Source organism: Cynara cardunculus (genome assembly GCF_001531365.2).
Source record: "Cynara cardunculus var. scolymus isolate 2C chromosome LG 10, CcrdV1, whole genome shotgun sequence".
In the NCBI taxonomy this organism is placed as follows: Eukaryota; Viridiplantae; Streptophyta; class Magnoliopsida; order Asterales; family Asteraceae; genus Cynara; species Cynara cardunculus.
This window is the reverse complement of record NC_037537.1, coordinates 16180407-16197549: the sequence shown is the minus strand read 5'-3', so window position 1 is coordinate 16197549 and position 17143 is coordinate 16180407. Positions and strand designations below refer to the sequence as shown.

At 33.4% G+C, this 17143-nt stretch overlaps 1 protein-coding gene across 2 annotated transcripts; it reads left to right on the top strand.

The window, feature by feature from the left end:
- The first annotated feature begins 8735 nt into the window (after positions 1-8735).
- LOC112519251 (ATP synthase subunit O, mitochondrial-like) lies at positions 8736-16652 on the top strand. 2 transcript variants are annotated; one of them, XM_025127271.1, is made up of 6 exons: positions 8736-8976; positions 12083-12133; positions 12803-13046; positions 14584-14696; positions 15371-15457; positions 16141-16652. In XM_025127271.1, exons 1-6 carry the CDS (start codon positions 8845-8847, stop codon positions 16264-16266), a joined length of 753 nt encoding a protein of 250 aa, XP_024983039.1. In that variant the 5' UTR covers positions 8736-8844; the 3' UTR covers positions 16267-16652. The 2 variants fall into 2 exon arrangements, with proteins under 2 accessions (XP_024983039.1, XP_024983040.1); XM_025127272.1 differs by having other exon boundaries at positions 8743-8973.
- Positions 16653-17143: the final 491 nt, after the last annotated feature.

The window sequence follows — 17143 nt, the reverse complement described above, 5'->3', positions numbered from 1 at the left end:
ATGTTACATTAAGTCTTTTTATTTTCTTTTAAGGTGATCATGGGTTTTCAGGTAAGTTTATTCGCACTGATTAAATCCCTGGGAACATCATGAATGATCTGGAGTCATCGCAGATGAATGAAATTTTCCTCTACACCCCTTAAGGCTTACATAATGCGCCAGAACCCAAGTGCTTAGGTTGTTAGGATAGAGTTGGACAGGTAAATAAATTGTCATTATTAAACAAATTCCTAAACAAAGTTCTATTAAATTACATAATAATATTATTCAATACGTAAATCGTGATATTAACATTTCTATAGCAACTTTTTGGAAACCAAGACATTAAAACATACTAAAAAGAACGTTCTGTTACAGTGAAAGAGAATTTATTTTAATTCCAAAAGTTAGCCATTGAGAAAACGTAAAACTTACAATATGTATTGTTCAAATCATCCATTTATTTAGAAAATTATTTCTTGCTTTTGTAAACTGTAAAGACGTCATCTCTAAGTAAACTAAACAGAGTTCTTGTTTTCGAAAGATAAATGTGACACATGATCCTTCTTGCAATCAAACATAATGAGTTTATCTGGTTCCCACATACGTGAGGGGTGGGTGGGTACAGTTTAGTAGGTGGAGTTGCAGATCATACAATCAAGCACGCTAGAGCAAAACTACATAGCATACACATGTGTGCATCTTAATGATATAGACATCGCCATAGGTCTTCCATCGATGCCACAAAAAGATTAACGTTCCTTACAGGAGGCAAGAATGGAGTCAAATGAACAACTATGTAAGCCATTGCCAACAAGAAATGCAACGTACATTTTTCTACGATGATGAAAATAAAGAAGATTGTGGGGTCTTTTCAGGTTTAGAAATGAATTGGACTATTTTATAAGATTCATCATTGTATTTGTGGGTGTGACGGATGTTGATTTGAAATCGATGGCTTAGAAAAAGCGTGGTTTTGTTTTCTACCTCTTTGGATGTGTATTTATTGGATATATCAAAGTATTATGATGCTGACCACAAATAATGAGACAATTTGAGTACGAACATTCGTGTTACGATAGTGTAACTTGTTGGAAAGAGACAAAGGCAAAGATGAGCCACAATTTGTGACAAGTGATACCAAATTTGTTTTCGGTTCTCCTATTCTTGTTTTACCTTTTTTAGAAAGCTCATATACATTCTTGAATAATTTAGGGGCTATTTACCTAAATGCTTACCCGGTAAGCGTTTACCGTTATAAGTCAATACTATAATTTATTTTATGGATAAGATCGTAGTACATCAAAATAGAATGATATGCAACCATTTACTTAGAAAACACTTACTCGGGTAAGAGTCGTTACCCTCACTTACTGGGTAAGACTCTCTATCCTTATGATCACTCTTACCGAATAAGAATCTTGGGTCTTGCCGTGTTCATCCGATGAGAAAAATTACCCGATAAACACTTACCGGGTAAACATTTAATAAACGACTCCTTAGAAAATAATGCATTTTGTTATAATATTTACAATTATTTAGTGCAACTTAATCAATCATAGAAATATTATTTAATTTACTTTGTGTACAAAAAGTTACTAAGAGATGGAAAACTTTTACACACATAACTCTACCAAAAAACGCACTTTTTCCGGCGGCCAAATCCGCCGGAAATCCGCCGGAAAAAGTGATTCCGACGGATTTCCGCCTGATTTGGCCGCCGGAAAAAGGGGCGCCGGTGATTGTTTTTCCGGCGGAATTTTCGGCGGATTTTCCCCGTTTCCGGCGGATTACGGCCGCCGGAAATTCTTCGCCCGTTTAAAAAAAAATGGATTAACTTAATAAATCCTTATTTTTTTTGGAAATATTTCTCGCCGGAAAAATAATATTTTCTAAAATAATTAATTTTTTTTAAATACCGGCGGATAAATCTGCCGGAAATCCGTCTGAAAACTATATATATATATAATAATATTTTTTTTAAATAATATTTCTAAAAGAATTATTTTTTTCAAAAAATACCGACGGATATATCCATCGGAAATCTGTCTGAAAAATATATAAATATTAATATATTTTTAAAAAAAATAATATTTCTAAAATAATTATTTTTTTTTTAAAATACCGGCGGATATATCCGCCGGAAAAATATATAAATATTAATATTTTAAATTTATTTTAAAATTAATATTTAAAGCCTGTATTTAAAACCTGCAAATATGTACAATATTAAAACTGAAAATAAAAAGACGAAATAGAACTAAATATCATACATTAAARTGAAACTACAATTATTCCAACCAAACAAAAACTAAATTGTTATAAAYAAAACTAAATTGTTTAAAGGCAAAAAACAATATTCATTATGGTGGCGGAGGGAAATGTTGAGATTGACTGAGCTGTGTAACCAAAGCAGTCATATCTTGAAGTCGTCTATCCTGTTGCTCCTCCCTCTGTCGTTAAAGCCCAATACGGTTCATAAAAGCCTAATACTTTCATTAAAGCCCAATACGATCCATTAAAGCCCAATACGATTTATTAAAGCCCAATAAGATCCATTAAATCCCAATACGGTTCATTAAAGCCCAATACGGTTCATAAAAGCCCAACGGTTCATAAAAGCCCAATACTTCCATTAAAGCCCAATACGATCCATTAAAGCCCAATACGGTCCATTAATACCCAATAAGGTCCATTAAAGTCCAATACGATCCATTAAAACCCAATACGATCCATTAAAGCCCAATACGATTCATTAAAACCCAATACGATCCATTAAAACCCAATACAATACATTAAAACCCAATATGATCCATTACATCCCAATACGGTTCATGAAAGCACAATACGGTTTATGAAAGCCTAATACGATCCATTAAATCCCAATACGGTTCATGAAAGCACAATACGGTTAATTAAAGCCCAATACGGTTCATTAAAGCCCAACGGTTCATTAAAGCCCAATACGGTTCATTAAAGCCCAACGGTTCATAAAAGCCCAATACGGTTCATTAAAGCCCAACGGTTCATAAAAGCCCAATACTTCTATTAAAGCCTAATATGGTTCATTAAAGCCTAACGGTTCATAAAAGCCCAATACTTCCATTAAAGCACAATACGATTCATTAAAGCCCAATACGGTCCATTAATACCCAATAAGGTCCATTAAAACCCAATACGATCCATTAAAACCCAATACGGTCCATTAAATCCCAATACGATTCCACCAAAGCCCAATATGATCCACCAAAGCCCAATACGGTTCATTAAAGCCCAATACAGTAAATTGTTAATTCTTTTTTTTTTAAATTATTTAATTTTCCGCCGGAAATCCGCCGGAAATGGTAAAAATTTTTAGAAAAATTATTTAATTATCCGCCGGAAAATTGTTTATTCTTTTTTTTTAAAATTATTTAATTTTCCGCCGGAAATCCACCGGAAAATTGTTTTTGACTTTTTTTTTAAATTATTTAATTTTCGGTCGGAAATCCGCCGGAAATGGTAAATGTTTTTAGAAAAATTATTTATTTTTTCCGCCGGAAAATGGTTTATTTATTTTTTAAAGAATTTTTTAATTTTCCGCCGGAAAATTGTTTATTCTTTTTTTAGATTTTTTTTTTAATTTTCGCCGGAAATCCGCCCGAAAATGTTATATATATTTCTTTAAAATATTTAATTATCCACCGGAAATCCGCCGGAAAAATGTTAATTCTTTGTTTAAAGATTTTTTTAATTTTCTGCCGGAAATCCGCCGGAAATGTTATTTTTTTTTTTTAAATATTTATTTTTCCGCCGGAAATCCGCCGGAAAATTGATTACTCTTTTTTTTTAATTTTCCGCCGGAAATCAGCCGGAAATGGTTATATTTTTTTTAAATATTTAATTATCCGCCAGAAATCCGCCGGAAATGTTAAAAATTTTAAAAAAATTATTTTTTTTTTCCGCCGGAAAATTGTTTACTCTTTTTTTTAGGAAAAAATTAAAAAAATCCGCCGGAAATCCGCCGGTAAAATGTTGTAAATTCAAGATTAAAATGAGTAATTAAGAAATCCACCGATCGTTGAAAGTCAATAAAATGTTGATTTTTTTAGTGTCCGCCGGAAATCCGCCGGAAAATTGTTTACTCTTTTTTTTTAATTATTTTTAATTTTCCGCCGGAAATCCGCCGGAAATGTTAAAAATTTTAAAAAATTTATTTGTTTCCGCCGGAAAATTGCTTACTCTTTTTTTTAGGAAAAAATTAAAAAAATCCGCCGGAAATCCGCCGGTAAAATGTTGTAAATTCAAGATTAAAATGAGTAATTAAGAAATCCGCCGGAAATCATTGAAAGTCAATAAAATGTTGACTTTTTTAGTGTCCGCCGGAAATCCGCCGGTAATTTACCGACGGATGGCCGGAAATGCTCAGTTTTCTAGTAGTGTAATAATTAACTGATTGAACGTTATTCACCAAAGAGGCAGATATGTTAAGAAAACCAATATATATACAGTTTCAGTAGCATCAAAACACTTCATCAAAAGAAAAGCGAAGCTTATTTCGAAGTTGGTATAAAATTGTTTGACATTTCATTTAGCAAAGAATGAAGTTGGTCTCGAGGTTTCATTATTGATAATGAAGAACGTTACTGAAATGTAGTTTTAACATAACTTTGTTTGGCTTGCTTGCTAACATAGACGTAGTAAAGTTGAACGTCATCTTTGAAATACTTACGATATTAGTATTTGTGTAAAGAGTAATTTGAAGGTATACAAATTTTGATGCATCTTTATTCAATTTGTACATGATGTGGTTTAATTATTTGAAAACTCATGTATTGTGATAACTGTTAGAAATATTATTGTAAGGTATTTTTTTTCACATGATTTTTTTCATCTAAGGATAAAATTTAATATATTGATTAATATGTACTTGTTTTATAATGTGTTTGTTTCATATGTATTAGATTCACACTTGTTAGTTGTACTTTTTGTTTCATAAATACATAAAAAAAATTCACATTGTGAAACAAACGCATTATAAAATACTAGAAGGGTACTCGCGCAATGCAGCGAGATACATCTTGATTTTAATATTTCATTTTATTATTTATCTTGGTCGATTTTATTATATAATCTTATGTGATTTTGGAAAATCGATAATATTTCTATTTTTTAATAAAATATTAATTTGAAAATATCATAAAAATTTGACAAAAAATAATACGATATTAATATCAAATTAAGTATTTAAAATTCCTCACTTATTTGTGTAATTTTTAATTTAATAACGCAATAATTTATATTTGGTTTAATAATATAATTTTCTTATAAAGATAATAATTAATTATCTTGTTCAAACTTGATAATTATCTTAATTATATTTTAGATTTTTTATATTTTAAAATGAGATGTTTTTTCTCTATTTGATTATGTTTATCCGTAATTAGTTACACGAATTCAAATATGGAGCTTTTATAAGTTGTACTTGTGCATAATTTACTTCTAAAAATCATGTGGAATGACACATAATGCACTGGTTCTTAAGGTTATCACAATTTTTTTGGTTCCTAAATGAAACCTCTTACGCGAATACTTAGAGCATCTCCAACAGATTCTCTATGATTTCTCTAAAATAGAGAATCAAAAGTAAAAATTTTCAAAAAAAAATTACATTTCTCTCCAACAAATTCTCTATTTTAGTGATTTTAACAAAAATTATATTTATTATAATATTCTCTAATTTATCATCCCAATAAACTTTAAAAAAAAACTTTATATAAAATAATAATAATTCAATCTCATTGGTGAAGTTGAATAAAATAATCATTTCTCTCTCTTAAAATCAAGTTTAAAGAGTTTTCTTTTTCATGTTTTTCTCTATTTTAGAGAATATTAAAGAGAAGTCGTTGGAGTATTATAGAAAACAAAAGGTTGATTTTTTATTCTATTTTAAAAAGGTTATCGGAGATTGATAACTCTCAATTTGTGAGAGTTATTTGTTGTTCAATACCCTTATTTTATTGTGTCTTTGGTACCCATTTTGCTCTTATCCTGTATTTTTGGTCCAAAATATGTTAAGAGGTGATGAAAGGTCAATAATTTAATTATTTTCTAAAAAACTCATTGCTGTTGGTAAACTGCCCACTTTCTGCTCGCATTCATCATATGGCGTATTTTCATCTAGTTGGATTTGAACAAAATTCAAATATTGACTCTCTTGGGTATTAATGAGATTTAATTATGAGTTCATATCCAAAAATATTGAGTTACTTAGAAGAATGAGCCTGGTTGAGTTATAAAATGTCAAAAAAAAAAAAAAATACTCGTACCATTATTTTAATGAAAAAGTCTTCTTTACCTTTTCATTATTTTAATGGTTAGGTAGCTTTACCTTTTGCAACCTTTTAAGAAAAAGTGACTAGACCAGAAAAAGTAGACATGTGGTGATGGGAGGTCCTTACATTCTAGATGATGAAGATTTTCTTCCTTTGGGCGAAGAGTTTGTCCGGTCCTCACTTTTTCCTATATATTGAAGACTTTCTCTCATTTGGAAGACATCCACTCCATCAACAATTTAGTTAAGCAACCTTGGAGCATTCTCTCAAGCTCTACAGCAGTAGAGCAAGTTTAATTTCTGCTTGTAATTTTATTTTCGTAGTTAGTCTTTAATTCTCGCCACTGTGTATTGTATGCCCTCTGTGGGCAACAATTTAAGTAAAATTTCAGTTCAAGTATTTCTTATGCATTTTTCTTCTTCTGTTTCCTCTATGTTTTCTAATTTTATTATGAGCTAAGCACCCATTTGGGTGTGGGTGTGAGTCAAACTTAAGAATTTAAATGCACACTTGGGTGTTGCCATTTTTATTGATTCTTAAGCTTGGTCATTTAAGTCGGGACTTAACCTCAACGCAGATAAGCTGATCACTTTGAAGTGTTAATATTAGATCCTTGATCCAGAGATAGGCGGATCTGAAATACGGCTTAGATGATGCACAAAGATTTGAGAAAGTCTTTGATAATCACGCAGAGATGCGAGTTTTGCATGTTTTTAGCTAATGTTCATATATTAGTCGAGTTTATACTACAATACATTGTGAGTATAAATCTTCAGGCTAGTGGAACCATATATCTTTTTATCTATTAGCTAATTCGGCAAGTTTAAGATTGATAAAATTGGACGCTTTGTGGGCACTCTGTGGGCACAGTATATAAGAATTCACTTTCGAGAGATAAGAGTTCTTATAGAAGTCCCATGAGTTTCTGACCAAACTATTCCTGTAATATTCTTAAATAAAGCTTACACATATACCCATCTTTTAATATTAAAGGTTTATTTCGCTTTGCACCAATCAAAACTCTAACATTTTCTCAACCCGAAGCATGTTCAGGAAGTTCATGAAAGTCTCTGTTTCTTAGTAAGTCTAGTCCCTGTGGAAACGATCTTGGTACTATACCACTCTATTACTTGAAGCGATCATAGTGTCGGCGTGCACTTGCACCGCCACTTTGGGGACTTTGTGCCCACTGTGTGCACACTTACGATTCTAGCACACCAGAGATGCTCTTACAATTATTATATTAGATTTTTGGAATATTTTTCATAGTGGTGTTAATGACTCACACTCTTTTAACCAGTTACTTAAAGCTTGAGTCAATCTTGAACATAAAATAAAAATTATTAACGTTTGATTCAAGCTGCCTAACATCAATGTTCGACTCGCCTTGTTTGAAAGTTTGATTCAAACTTTCGAGTCAAGCCAAACCATTTGAGCATACAAAGTTTCGGGACAAACATGCTATATGTTCCAAAATCATTCAATCAAAATGTAGAAGTTATTGAACTCGAGCCTATAAAGAGTTTTATGAAACTTGAATGGTAGATATAATGTAAAACTCAAATGTTAACAAGTCTTGAGCTTGAACCTTGAAAAAATATTGGAGCTCGAGCCCTACTTGGAAGAAGTTATTCAAACTTGTGTCAAGCGGAATCCTATTATTTATGTAGGTTGAATTTGAACAATCTGCTACTCAACTCGACTCGGCCCCCTGGGTTAGACGACTTATGTCCTGCCCCTGGTGGTATGGTCTGCTGACTATGAGCTGGTCTAGTGGGATAACAACGATCTAAGTGGATATGGCACTAAGGCGTTGATGTCGAGGTGATAAGATTAAAGAGATAGAATAAAGATTCTTATTTAAAACAGTTTTATAATTGATTGCATAACATAAAATCAAATATTATGAATTATTTCTTTTCCCACTCAATATTTAAACCAACCATTATGAATGATAACATTTAGGGGCTGTTTTACCTAAATACTTACCCTGTAAATGCTTATCGTTAGAAGTCAACACTATAATTTATTTTATAGGTAAGATTGTAGTATATTAAAATGGTATCGTATGCAACAATATATATGGTAAACACTTACCCGAGTAAGAGTCGTCATCCTCACTTATCGGGTAAGACTCTCTATCCTTATCACCGCTCTTGTCAGGTAAGATTTTTGGGTCTTGCTATGTTCGTCCGGTGATTTTTTTTTCCGATAAACACCTACCGAGTAAGCGCTTAATAAACGGCCCCTTAGTATTATTACATAATAAAGATATATCAAAATAATATTGATATTGTTGTATGTATTCTAGTTTATGGGTATGTTGATATTGTAGTTTGATTGTGGAAAACCGGAGGTACCAAAACGTAATTTCGTAGATTATGATGATCGATTCTGTAAAATGGCTATTTTTGTTAAGAGGCTTGCCAGGGAAGCCCTTTTACCCAAACGCAAGCCTCCACTCTTCACCATCCTTCGATTGACGTCCTCACCGTTTCAAGCCACCATCTGCCTCTTCTCCGTGTGTGGATTCGTTTAAGGTTCGATCAAGATGGCGATGGCTGGGAGATTCAGATCAAGCGTACCTCGCTTAGCTAAGGCTCTGATGTCTGATTCTCTCTCAACTCAGAGATCAACTGTCGAACGAGCTCTGCTTTGCCCTAATTTCACCGATTCTCAGGTGGTAAGTAATTAAGTCAAAGTTTATTGTGATTTAGAATCATTAATTGATCTTTTCTGTTTGTTTTTTGTTTTCAAGATTCTAATTTTATGCGGTCTTTGTTCTGAGATGACATTCTTTCGTTTAAGGTCAATAAGATGTATTTGAATGGGTGAAATGGGATGATGACATTGATATTGAATTATGTGGATTAATCTTTTTGTTTAGAAACAGATTACTGTATGAATTGAAATTGATGTGAATTTATTTCATTTTTCCGTAGAAAAGGAAAAGCAAATTGATTACTGGATTGTGCAATATTAGGTTGCACAAGAAGTATTTCTGATGAAAAAGCTCATGGTGTTAAACTGTATACGAGTCCTGTTTCCGAAAAGAGCGAATCTCTGTGTATGGTCAACCATGGACTTGTAATGTTTGAACCTATTCAGTGTGGTGGTGTTGTTTTCGTTTATAGATAGCCTGTGTTCTTTCTTGCCATGCCATCCTTTTCTGATTCTATTTTCAGTATATTCTGTTGCTCTGCCCTATTTTTAGACCTTATTGCTTTTATTGTTTGCCATTGGGATCAACATATCTGATCATGTTAATGCCATTTTCATGCTTGCTCAGTCTCAGTATGTTTAGTTAATGGAGGAATACATTCTTGATCAACTAATATATTTACTAAAGGTGCATGAATTTGGCAGTGATGATACTAGTTGATCTTTAGCTGTCTCAAGCTCAATATTATCAGCTTGGAAATTGTATAGTTCAGATGAAATGTAAATAAGACTAATTAGATGTGATTATGTAAATAAAAAGTACATTTAGATCATTGTTATGAGGTTGGAAGTAAGTACTGGTTTAGCAGATAAGTCTAATTAGATGTGATTATGAGATAACAAAGTAACAATCTATCTATTAAGTAGGATTAGAACGAGTATAAAGTTATAAGGATATTTTCTTTTCTTATACAAAGAACAAAAAGCGCTTCTATGTTATACAAATCACGGTGCGCACACACATAAACACATATATAAACAAATAGTTTATGAGCTTGAGTCTTTGATGAGCCGTGAAGTTTGTTCTGCCACTGCTGTTCAGGTGTGAGCCCTAAAAATGTTCCCACCCAGCTCATATGGTTGCAGGCTTGGTGCATGGTGCAAACATGGTGCCAAACTGAAAATGAGCCCTGTCCCACAACATATGGCAGAGTGTGGGCTATTTTTCAGAACATAAATATCTAATACGAAAAGTATACTGAGGAAAGAAGTGAAGTGTATGTAGCTATAACATATATGCAAGAGCCAAACATGACTTGTGTGATAGTCACTTCCATTTAGCAATTTTACATTAATTAGAAGAGTTGGCGGTTTTTTATTAATTAAAATAGAAAAGACCTCTATGGTAAATTGATAGTACTTCTCTAATTAACAGTTTAAGTTAATTTTTTTAATTTGTAATGTGTTAATAAATAAAAAATGTAATACCAACAACATAATGACATTTACCTCGGTGTTTGTTATAATAAAAAAGGGAAATGAGTGGAGAAATATGAGTCGATTGGAAGTTTTTAGCAAAGGTAAGACATCAATCGTGATAGAATGGAAAACTGAAAGGAAAAGGAATGGATACAAGCACACATCAATAGAAGATAGGAGAAGCAGAGAAGTTGAATTGTCAGAGACTAAACAAAGGTTGATACAATCATAGTTTCAATTCTGTAGCTAGTTGTTAAAATACCGAGTATGAAGCCATAAGGTTAGTGGGGTTTCCTTTGTTATCATTACCTTATGTTGGTGAAATTCCAACAGGCATTTCAATTAAGAACATATAATACTCCTTTTGTTACAAAAAATGCAACACTTGGTATTTTGGGTTTCCCCAAAATGGTAACTTTCTATTTTGTTATCCAAATTCAAATGTATGCATTTCCCCTCTTTTAATCATTACATGCTTTTGGTGAGATTAGTTGTGGCTCACAAGTTTTTAATTTTTTTGTGTTATTTGGGGCCATTGTTAGGTATTTGATTATTAGTCGAAGATTTTAATAAACCAAATGCCAAGTCAAACGTTGCATTTAATTTGTGATTGAGGGAGTAATAGAGGGCCCTAAGAGGCTACAAAACATAACTTATCATTTTTTTTCTATTAAAGGTGCAAATCTTACAGAATGTTACACCTAAGTGCATTTGGTGCTTGCTTCTTTTCTCTAGTCTGCTGACTGCCGAGGTACCCGTTGTCGTGCCATGTGCCATGGCGCATACCTTGATTACCATACAATGGAGCATATGTAACTGAACATAGGGAGGCCTAAAGGTCATGAGTTCTGTTGATGAACACTCTGGTTTTTGGTCCATATGAGACTTTCATCGTTAATGCAACCTCAAACTTTTTATCTTGGCTACATTTAGTTTAGAAGTATGTTGCTTACGCCTTCTGTGTAACAATTTGGTATCAGATTGGTCATAGCTATTTGTATTGAGTGTATCTTTGACTTTACAGGACAATCATATTGCAGTCTGGAAGCTCTATGTCCTTTGAGCACTATTTATATTTTGATAAATGTTGGTTTTTTTGCTTCTCTTATGTTTTTGTAGATCTTAGCATGTTATTAATAAGCGATGGGTTTATTTAGTTTTGTAGTTTTCCTGATCTTTCATTTTTTTGCTAATAAAAGATTAATTAATGGAGGTGGGGGTTTCTATTGCCTGCTTTTCTTTTCTAGAATCCCAAGAGAATATTCTTAATGATTATTTTTGTATCTTCAAATCTCTGCTCAACATGTATAAGGGCTTTACAGGATTCTTCTATTCCATCTTTCAAAAGTGTACCATCATATGGCAACTGCACACCATCACTTTTAAAACTAGAAACTAGATATGAGGACTCACCAAAGACAACCTACACAGGATCTGAACTTTTGACAATTGGGTTTGCCATCTTTCTCTTCTTCTGTGAGTGTATGTGAACATGTTATGATTTCCTCGATCAATTCCAGTTCCCATGAGTCTATATTTATTTTATTATAACATGCACCACAGCTTGTACGATGTCACAGCTATAATTGACATATGAATTACATTGTCTATTGGACGTTTGCTAATTCAGGGATCATTTTATTTTGCAGCAATCAAGGAACTTTGCCTCTGCTCCTGCACCAAAGGAGCCAAAGATTAAGGTAATATATTGATGGTTCAGCAAAGTATATAATGCATTACTATACTGGCAGAAGAAAGAGGGGGACAATTTAGTGTTATCTCTAAAGATCATGTGGCAAAAACTGTGTCAAATGATTTTAATTCTATTCTATGGTGTTGGACTGTGGACTGCAGTCATATGTATGTTTTTTAGGTCACCTTCTTTCTCTGGGAAGAATTATGGGCCACTCTTCAGGGTTTTGCTTGTTCTTTTATCCACAGTTATTTCTTTCTGTTATAATATGGTTTGAGTCTCAGTGAAATAGAGTTATACTATATTGCCTATGTTTTTGAGGCTCTGCCTTTCATTTTTCTTTTTGTGAATCACCCTTTTAATTTCTCTCTCTGGTGCATGGATTGATGTAAGAGGAAATCTATAGGAAAGCTCGCTGTCCAGAAAGTGGTGTGAGTTTGTAATCAAGAAGTTTGGGAATTTGTAGGTTTGTATGTAAAAACCTTAAGCTTCTGAAGTAGCCACATTCATTCTTGGATTATGTGTTTTTCAATACCTTAACTGAGTATTGAAAATGAACAATAATTTTCTAAATCCCCTCATACGAATTGTTAGAAGTTAGTTTGGATTATTGAACTTCTCTCTTGTTTTAATATCCCATGTTTCCTTTCTTTGCAATAACAACTTTACCACTCAGGTTCCTGTGGCTATGTTTGGGGGCTCTGGAAATTACGCGTCTGCATTATATATTGCAGCAGCAAAAGCCAAGACACTGGACAAGGTTGAATCAGAGCTTCTTGATCTTGTTGCCGCTTCCGAGAAATCCCCTACATTTTCTCAGTTCATGAAGGATTTGGCAGTGCCAGCAGATACTAGAGTGAAGGCTATCACTGAGATCTGTGATCAAGCTAAATTTTCAGAAGTAACAAAAAACTTTTTAGGTATGATGGTTATTCTACGAATCATAACTGAGCTGACATTGAATAAAATGTATAAATTTATAAAGCATGACTAATGCTTATGTAGGTCATGGTTGACGTATGCCCTTCTCATGTGGTCTTTCATCGCCAAATGCACACACTTCAATATTCACCTTACCCTTTTTTTCCTTCTTCTTTGTTACTGTGATTTGCCTGTCTTCATTCTGCCTGGCAGGTGCTCCAAGAACTTGTCCTATGTTCTATAACGTAAGGCTCTTGGAATGTAGGCTTTACAAAGGCTATTGTCGACCTTGATAGTTGATACAATGTAGTTTAGTTTTTGTACTACCAGAGAGAGACGAGGCCATTTATGAGTCTTGTTGTAGAGTCTAGATTCTCTTTGGCAACGTTAGTTTGAAGATCCATTAATACAGCTAGTTTTTGGATTCATGTCAACGATCATCTAAAACTTCATTTGTTTTTTTGGCTTATATGCTGATGTGAGAAACAACAAATAACTGCATCAAATCAACTTTTCCCCGAACCCACTGGAACTTGGTTTGCTCAGTTTTTTGACTTATGAATGAGTGGTAATTAAAGCTTATATTATTCAAAATCTTTCTGCGGAGCTTAAGTTAGCAACCTTGGAAAGAGAATTGGCAAAATCTTGGCAGGAAACTATTTTGGCTATCTTAACGCTATTATTAGGTACTTGCATTTTCTTTTATTTGTGGAGAAGTATTTTATTGGTCCATTTTATATCTTTTGAGATTGTAGAGATGCACAATCTATTCTGATTTCCTAGTATTCATTCTAGTGATGACTGCCTCTTTGTATTTGGAATTATAGAGTAGTATTGCAAGGAGATAATAGTTTTATGTTCATTTTTTTTTAATTAGCTGAAGAACTTGAAATATTCTCCATCAGAGTCACATTGTCTGGTTTTTTAATATTATTGAACAAATTTGTTATTTCTGTTTCATGTCTTCTGACAAACTTGTCAAACTGTATCCAACTCCTGTACCAAAAAGTTATTGGGTTGAAACTAAAATCATATCACAACTTTTTTTTAAATTTATGGTCAAATGATCGTATTGCTTTCCAGAGAGTTTTATACTCACCAAAGTCGCTCAATTATTGGTGATCTGTCTATAGGTTGGTTAGAGAGGTCTATAAATTTCTTGTGCCTTTTGTCCTATAAAAGGAAAACAAGAAAATTAAGCAAGTGCCAGCTTTCCAGCGACATGGGAAATCATGTTGGCCCTCTTATGTCAAATTTTCTTGCGTGGGATGTGATTTTTGCTGGGGTTATTGCTGCTGAATTTTTATTCTTCTTGGGAACAGTTGTTGGTCAAATTCTTATGCTGCTGAATTGTTATTCTTCTTGGAAACAGTTGTTGGTCAAATTTTTATGCTGCTGTACAATCTTGTAAAATTGATCAGCTCCATTTTTTCCATTTGCATCTTGTTTGAATTTTCTAAAAATGTCTTATCTGTTTTGACAGATTCCTTCTGTGAAATTAACTTCTTGACTACTTTTTCTTGTGATCTGCATCAGTTGTTTTGGCTGATAATGGGAGGCTCCGACATGTTGACACTATTGCAAAGAGATTTTCAGACCTGACCATGGCACATAGGGGAGAGGTCAAAGCTGTTGTGACTACCGTCATTGTAAGCTGCTTACCATTTAAAAATTCAAACATCAAAGTTGCCGGAAGAAATGTTTTGCTCTAGCCATTTTTTTAATACCAGCATCAGCATCAAGTCTTCATTTTTGGTTACTTTTAACCTTTTTGTCTAAATCAGCACCAAGTCTTAATTTCTGGCTAAATATTGGTTTTTGTCGAGAGTAGAGGCGCAACTATTGCATCATTTTCCCTGCTTGTATGCACTGCTTCATCTTTTTGAACAAGTTAACATCTTTTTCTGGTCTCCCCCTATGTTTGATACCTATACCTATGTATGCATATACATTCTTTTCAGATACATTATTTCTATGCATGTGAAAGAAACTGCTATCATTCTTGTTGGATTTTTTCAAGTTTTAAGTTCTTTGATCTCAACGGGTTTCTAAAATACACAGCTTCAGTGATCATTCATTTATTCGGTCAGATGAAAGGAATCAAGAAATAGAAAAGAGCAATCACTTCTTTATGGTTTACTCTTACCTTGGTCATCTTCTTCATCATTGAGTTTTATAATCTGGATAATTTCAGCAGTTTTTTCTTCTACTTTTCCGTTTGTTTTGCAACTTTACTTGATTTGGTCTTTATTGACTTCCTACTTATATTGCTGATCCAACCTCTCTCGCTAATAATGCTATTGCTATCTTTGATTTTGTTTAGCCACTCCCTGCTGAAGAGGAGAAAGAACTGAAGAGCACTTTACAAGAGATTCTTGGTAAAGGGAAGACGGTTAAGCTTGAACAGAAGGTAAATTGTCCCACATCTTATGGTTATGTGCTTTTGATTTTATAATACCTTGGCACCTTCTCCAAAAAACGAGTCAATGTTTGACTTTTAAGTGTTAAAATGGGACATCTTAACCGAAAAATCTAAATAAATTGTTATAGTCGTAGAGAACAAATTGAAACAATATAGAAAACATTACAATACACAATGTTAGAGCTAAAAGATTAAAACTTATGTGTCATTCTTGAATTTAGGAATTACTTTTTCCCTCTCACAAAAATTGCAGAATTTGGCTGGAACCCATTTCAGAGGTAAAAAAAAGAAAATCTAAAATATCATTCAACATACACAACATAGAGGAACCTTATGTATCCATATCAGCAATGCGAGTAGGTAATTTCAATACAGTAAATTTCCAAAGACAGAAGTGTTCTAGTTTTCATTGGTATATCTGAAACGGTAAGCGTTAAGTATTTACTTTTAACTTCAAGATCTGCAATATACTTTTGCTTGTAGAGAACAAGTTGATATGAAGTATAACCATCCGAATAAACAATTTAAGAACAAAATAAACCTATAATTATGTCAAATTCATATTCAGGAAGTACTACTAGAATTAAATGTCGAGAATAAAAATGCTTTCTTAACTCATCTTCTGTGACACCCCCTTAATGTCTTCTCACACTTCTCCATTTGAACATCAGATTGATCCCAGTATTCTTGGCGGGATTGTTGTGGAATTCGGGCAAAAGGTTTTTGACATGTCTATAAAGACCAGGGCAAAGCAAATGGAGAGGTTTTTGCGGGACCCCATCAACTTCGATGCCTAAAAAAGGTGCGTTGTTCTCCGCTCTTAACGCACATGTTTTCGGAACTTACCATCTTGGCATCAGGAAGGGAGCCTTCAACATTAATTTCTTTTTCCTTTTCTTCCCCCAATTTTGGGTCGTTTTTCACCCCGCACGCTTCCTTTTCAGATTACAGCTTTTGTTAGTTTGCAAATAAAAAATCATTGTTCTCTTGCTCTTGGTAGACATGTTTAAACATTTCTGGGGCATGATGTTATTAGAAACCAGGATGTTTTCTGGGGCCTTGATGTTGTTGGTCATAAAGTCACAGTGCAATTATGATTTTTTGCCCATCGATTTGAGTTTGGAAAAGGGTTGTATAATCTGGGCAGTGTTGCATTATTAATGTTTAAAAGAACTTAGGTGCCGTTTACCAAACGCTTCCCCGGGTAAGCGCTTACCAAGTCACTTTACTTTACCGGATGAATATGAGGACTAAAAATCTTACCCGGTAAGAGCGAAGGCAAGAATCGAGAGTCTTACCCGGTAAGTGAGGACGAGGACTCTTACCATGGTTAGCGCTTACCGGGATAAATTGTTGCATACGATGCGTTTTAGTGAATAAAATCTTACCCGGTAAGTAAGCAATAGTGTTGAATTTTACCGGTAAGTGCTTACCGGGTAAGTGTTTAGGTAAAGTCATAAAGTTTTTGTTTGTTTATAATTTTGTCATTCATTGTGACACCCACTTTTCCGGATTGTCATTCATAACATAAACATGGTTCTAAACTCGAATATAATTTGATCTTAAGGTCGAAATCTTACATTACAGTCCCTTTACAGTACTCACAAATTTTCGAACAATTTCATACACCCAAATTATGTTTTAGAACCCACACTTTGAAGTTTGAAAGAAACA

Excerpts from the sequence above, each read along its gene's own strand:
- LOC112519251 (XM_025127271.1), top strand. The coding sequence starts at position 8,845 with ATGGCGATGGCTGGGAGATTCAGATCAAGCGTACCTCGCTTAGCTAAG. Across the intron at positions 13,047-14,583 it reads AGTAACAAAAAACTTTTTAG|TTGTTTTGGCTGATAATGGG; the intron begins GTATGATGGTTA and ends GATCTGCATCAG. Across the intron at positions 15,458-16,140 it reads CGGTTAAGCTTGAACAGAAG|ATTGATCCCAGTATTCTTGG; the intron begins GTAAATTGTCCC and ends TTTGAACATCAG.